The 6,172-nt window shown below is 33.7% G+C and overlaps 1 protein-coding gene across 1 annotated transcript in view; it reads right to left on the reverse strand.

The window, feature by feature from the left end:
• The window catches only part of LOC140989427 (uncharacterized), a 61,364-nt gene extending 58,559 nt beyond the window's left edge, over positions 1–2,805 (reverse strand). The window contains exons 1-2 of the mRNA XM_073458630.1: positions 2,330–2,805; positions 1,278–1,814 (exon numbers count right to left, since the gene is read on the reverse strand). Of these exons, the coding sequence (XP_073314731.1) occupies positions 1,278–1,814; positions 2,330–2,728 (936 nt within the window). The 5' untranslated portion in view covers positions 2,729–2,805. The remainder of the gene's footprint in view (positions 1–1,277; positions 1,815–2,329) is intronic.
• Between the last annotated feature and the right edge of the window lie 3,367 nt (positions 2,806–6,172).

Consider the following 6,172-nt stretch of genomic DNA (forward strand, 5'->3'; position numbering starts at 1 on the left):
ATATATATATATATATATATAAATATGATATAATCGCACAAACACACACACATAATATATGTATATTATACATTATCAAAAGCTTAAAATAATTTAATTAAGTGTAATATTTTGCAAGAGTGGAAAATACTAGATCAAATATATATTGTCACAAATTTCGTTTGGATTTCTAATGCATTATACATGAGCAACAAAACATCTGATCGTGGACCTGATTAAAAAGTTGAAGATCGTTCGTAGAGAGATATAAGAAAGTCTATATATATATCATCTTAAAATCTGTAATAGTTTGGAGACGGCGTTTAAAACGGAAAGGTAAACATCTAAACATTTTATTTGTTTAATTAAAATCATACAACTTCCAAGAAATTTTGAACGTCAAAACAAATTTTTTTTTTTAAAACTTCCGCTGTTTGGGTGTCAGAAAACGGTACACCAACTAAAAGTAAATACTTCAAATCCAAAGTTGACATATGATTGATTAATCAATAAATCTACGACAATATGAGTACGTGCATGTCCATTTTTTTCCCACTTACACCTTCTTTGTTAATTCATGAATTCTTAGCTAATGGAATCTAACTATATATAGCTTTAAACACAGTCTAATATCTTATAAAATGGTAGTACATAGCCTCATTAACTTGAATTTTGCTAATTAACTAAATCATCTTCGTGGAAAAACAAGAAATTATAGCCTTTCATCGATCTTCCTGTTTCTAAGACGAGCAATAACTAGTTCGAGCAAGCGAACGGGCCACTGTTAGCTGAATGTCTGTTGAATTTGATGAGCCAATTCTTCTGCACTAAGTTGACACCCAATTCCAATCTGTTAATCAAAGTCGCACAAATTTACTGATTATCATTAGTCTTACGTTGACCCATGCATGCGATATTTTGGCGTTATTAATGTTCGGTAGGTAAATATTGTCAAAGGGTTTGAACTAAAGACACGTCGAAAATACTGGAGAATTACTGAAAAATGTTTTATATTTTTGGTGTCGAAAGTTCAATGTAGCTCGACATGTCCAAATCTCAATTCTCACGCATTACAGAAGGGATTTGAACGAAGGGATACTAGATGTATTTTCGCAAGTTAAATTATAAAATATATTTTTGAAAATTTATATAAAATATAAATTTTTTTATTGGAGATTAATACAATTCAATAAGTGAATGACACTTCATTAATGGTTACAAGGGTGGACACTGATATATGACAAAACTATATATATATATGAGCATTTATTTGAATGAAAATCAACTGAAAGTGTTACCTTAATGGTAAAAGAATTCAGTACTATCGTTTCATCAACCACGCTGATGCTAACTTCGAGAATTTCTAGTGCAAGTTCTTCAAGGGCCGAAATAATCTTCAGCACCTGGCCCGGAACTCGACGCGACACCGTATTGATCAGCAGCAGATTCGGACCCGAAAACTTGACCTCAACTTCAGCCACAGCAGATTTTGAACTTGCCATAAGTTCATTAACACTGTCGTTAATGGAAGAAGTCGACGAATTACACGGAGACCGATCGACCGGGCTCGGTAGAGACGCTGGATTCAGGTAAAACGGTTGATGATTGCGCGTGATATTGGGCTTGTAAGGGCTGCTTGGCCGAGGGGTCCTCGGACTTATAGGGAGGCCTATTCTCGGGCTTAATGGCGGGATTTGCGGGCTGACAGGAGAGGGTCTCGGGCTTAGTACTTCGTTGTAGGCTCTTCTTTGCTTCTTGGCTTCGAGGGATAGGAGAACATGTTTCAGCTCATGGATGTAATCCACCACTCCTCCAATTATCGATGCTTGATCACCCTATTAAATGGCAGATAATATGGATTCAAAATCGACAAATTTTATACGATCAAGAATGTTCAATTCCAATTATTTTTTTATTCTAAATTATAGCTAATATATATTTTCACCAATAAGTTTTGTAGATTTAACTAATTTCTTTAATAAACTTAACACAATATGTTTGTATGATCAATAAAAATATAGGTATAATGTTTTATATTTGGGAAAAAAATATTACGTACTAGGTCCTTATAATAGTACTTTAAATTTTGATTTTGGTCTCCTATTTTAGTTTAAGTGCAATGATTTGCATTTTTTGCAATTTCAATTAGTAATTATTCCTCATAATGCTAATATAACACTAGATAAGTACTATGTGTAATTTGATTAATTAGATACATATTATTTAAAAATCCTTTTAATAAAAAAATCATATCTTCTATAAATTTTATATTCTAAAAAAAAAAGTATATAGATTTTATCATTTACAATAAAGTTTATTAGAAAAAAAATAAATATATAAGAAGACGTACCCTTTTGACATAAAAGCATGGCATCAGAGAACGAAGCACGGAGAGATGGTCATTCATCTGCTTCCTGCGGTTCCTCTCCACAGTAATATGAGTCGTTCTTTGCTGCCCTTCTTCGACCTGAATTTCAGAACAAGAATTCAACTTTTGCTTCTTGATTTTTGGTGAAAACGCAGCAGCAGCAGCTAATCCAGTTTCAGCCTCTGAATTTTCCTGGAAAGCGCTAGGCAATGGAGAATAAGTACTAGAAGATGTTTGAAATTCAAAGCTTTCATTACTCTCCTCCAAAGCTTCAAGAATGCTGAAAATATTGTCAGCAGAAGCCGCGCCAGAAAAATTAGCATTATCCCATGTTTCAGATTCCCCAAAACAATCAGATAAAGCAGTACTCTCGCCACCCATCGATTAATTCGACAAAATACAGAGATTCAAGAAGGATGGAACTATGTTTGAGCAGTCACGAAACGAGAAGAAAACCAAACCCAGAAATAGTATTACAAGAAGTATTGCATGAAGGCCTGACACATAAAATTTTCAGTTGAGCAGATCTGAGAAGTACCGAACTAGCATCACTATGAATGAAAAAGTTAGAGATGGACGGATAAATTTCTTTTCATGTGGATTGTTTTGAAGTATTGAACGTTAGATTTCGGGGTGAAAGATAATTGGGGCTGTGGAATACTACATGGAGATGTTATAAGAGAGCGACGTTGGAGATAATAAGGTAACAGGCAAAGGGAGGAATGTGGAGTAGCATAGAACACAAGTAAATGTAGGTGTGCACATGTAAATGTGTGTGTACACAAGCATATATATATATATGTATGAAAATTGGAATTTTAATAATTTATGTTCCTTTTTTTTATTTGATCTTCTATTTATCAAATTTTGGTCATTTTTTGGCATGTTACTGATGTTGTACTACACATGTCAACACTATAAAAAATAAGATTTTTCCAATTAAAGATTAGAAAAAAATCACAAAAATTAATAGTCAGGTAGGTTAACTTGTTTTGACTTTTAGTCGATCAAACAAAGGACGCCGGCCTTAGCTTTTTCTTGAAGTACCCATGTGAGATGACTCATCCTAACTTCCTAAGATGCTGGAAAAAGAATCTTAATTGTTTGTCTAACGGTTTGCATCCCTGCAAAAGGAAGCAGAATCCAGGACGTCTATGTTCTTTTTGCTCAAGGTTTACTTCATTGGAACTGGTGATCAAATGATTTCACCACTGTGAACTTCAGAAATGGTCATCAATTTGGAGAGCAAGTTGAAACTATAGACAGTAAATGAATGCTGCCATTTTTGATAAAATTAGCCAATAATTGAATTGTGGACAGAAAGAAAGAAGGTAGGAGGGGATGACGGAGATGGAGCACTGAGCGCAATGTCTGCTAGACTTATGGGATCCAATCTAATTGGCTTTCAATGCTCACCCACGCCATTTTCGTGCCAATCTTTATTATTTCCTCATATTTATTGACCTATATATATTCACATCCATGTTAGCATTAATTTGGTTGAGAAATTGAATAAGTATGTTAGTTTAATTTGAGTGGGAAGTTGTAAAAAATGTGGGGTGAAAGGCACAAAAGGAAAAATAAATAAAAATTAATCTGGTTAGTTATGTTAAGCTTTTGATGTTAACGGATAATACAAATATTTTAAACAGTATTGTATAGCATCTCAAGTGTCATATTTCAAAAACTCTTCTAGAAGATTCAATTATGTACTCCAACAATTTTCACATAATAATTACACTTGTTATAATCCATAGGAATCAAATACGTGACATTTGGCTTTAATACTAATTATAGGATCAAGTGCTTACCAACAAACTGTTGTTAATGATAACGTTGTAACTCAAATATTTTAAATTATAAATCGGCTCAAACACCACGTGTCACGCTGATAAATGCCAGAATTGCACTTAATTTATGTGAGAATATTCAATTTGAAATATGTTAGTTTCGGACAAATTTATGCTTGGTATTTATTGTTTTTGTGTCGTGTAGAAGGTAAACAATTATTGGATGAATGATGATGATTAGAGGTGTTTTTGATGCTGAAATGTTGATGGATTAGCGTCGCAGAGCCAAGGAAGTGGTGCCGCAGCGCTAAGGCTTCATAGAAGAGAAAGAAGAGCCGCAGAGCTACAACTCAGTGCCGCAGTGCCATTGTTGCCGATGCATGTAGCGCCTAGGCGCCACATTACTAGCGCTGCGGCGCTAAGATTGGGAGCTGGGTACGATTTATAGGTGCCTAGGCCCCACAGCGGCTCTAATGTCTGCGCGGAAAAATTCTGTGGTCTTTATTTTACGGGCTTGGACGAAGTATAAAGATAAAAATAAGGTTTCCAATGGGGGGCGGTTTTTGGAAGAAAAACAATCACGTGAGAGACAAGGAGCATACAAGGCAGAAGGATTTGGAAAGCAAAGATTGATCTCAAAGACAAACAACGACAAATCTGGGGACAGAGACGCCACTTCTGATTTGTTATCTAGTTCTTTCGCCCTTTAAATTCTTGTATGAGATGTTTAAACCCTCAAACATGATGTGTTTTAGTTTAGATTTCGTTACGAACTAACTTTTAAATTCTAGATGATTATGTAGGTTCGTTGACACGATAATTTTGATTATGTTGTTCATATGATTGAATTCCTATTAGTTTAATTGTGTTTTCTAGCTCTTATTGATTTCAATTTATTGGCCATAAAATGATTTTTATCATATTAATTAATTCTACAACTCGGGAGATGGACTAAAACTATGGATCATTAGAGACACATCGTTAAATGTTTAAACTGTTCGGAAGACGTATAACTTTAACGGGGCTTAAGTAAGATCGTCTTTTGCATATATCATTTGAACTTTGATTTTTATTAAGAATGTTTGAATCGAAGTTTGAATGATACACTTTATTCGTCATTTGGAAAAGGGAGAATAAAATAATTAAGTGTTCTTGTCTATTAAACGAATGAAATTTATGAATATAAATTCAATCGGGAATAGTTATCGTGGAAATTAAGTGAAATCATTCATTTAGATATTTTTTGTAAGGTTTAAAATTAAGATGACATAATTCAACTGCATGAAAATCTAAAAAATATGAAAAATGGCTAATTAAATAATTTTAATTGCTTAATTGATTATGTGACATATTTATATGGTGTTTTAGCATTTTTTCTACTTAAATACATTTAAATATATTTTTAAGGGTTATTCGAGTTGCGATTGAGGAACGGAGACCGATGGCTGAAAAATGAAAAATATTTTTATTAAATAATTATTTTTAATTATTTAAAATATGAGTGATACTTTTTCATATTTTTGAAAATAAGGGGTTTTGAGGTGATTTTATACGCCGGAACTTAAATTTTATCGATGTTTGTTTTTCAACAAAAATATGAACGTATTGGCAACCCGACTAATAAATTCACAAACTTGTTTAAGCAAAATTATTTTAAATATTTTAATTAAGCACTAATGGGTCTAATTAACCTCTTAATGGGCCAAGGCTTGATTAGTGTTTAATTCAACTATATAATATACAATTAAACCCCAAAACCCTACCATACCCACGCCCCCTTCCCCCACAACCCACACGTAACCCTCCCCATCAGAAGACACATGCACACACGAGTATTTCAGCAAGAGGAGGCCACAGTTTCTTAAGGATTTCAGCCTAGGGTTTTATTCACTGCCGTTCTTCGCATCGCCATTGAATATTCGTGCGTTTAAAACGCAAAGGCACGCCATGTTCTTCCCTTCAAACATCTACCACACCATAGTAATTGTTAATGCATGTTTTGAATGAAAACAAATCACACAAATTATGATTTTCG

Source organism: Primulina huaijiensis, chromosome 12 (genome assembly GCF_012295235.1).
Source record: "Primulina huaijiensis isolate GDHJ02 chromosome 12, ASM1229523v2, whole genome shotgun sequence".
Classification (NCBI taxonomy): Eukaryota; Viridiplantae; Streptophyta; class Magnoliopsida; order Lamiales; family Gesneriaceae; genus Primulina; species Primulina huaijiensis.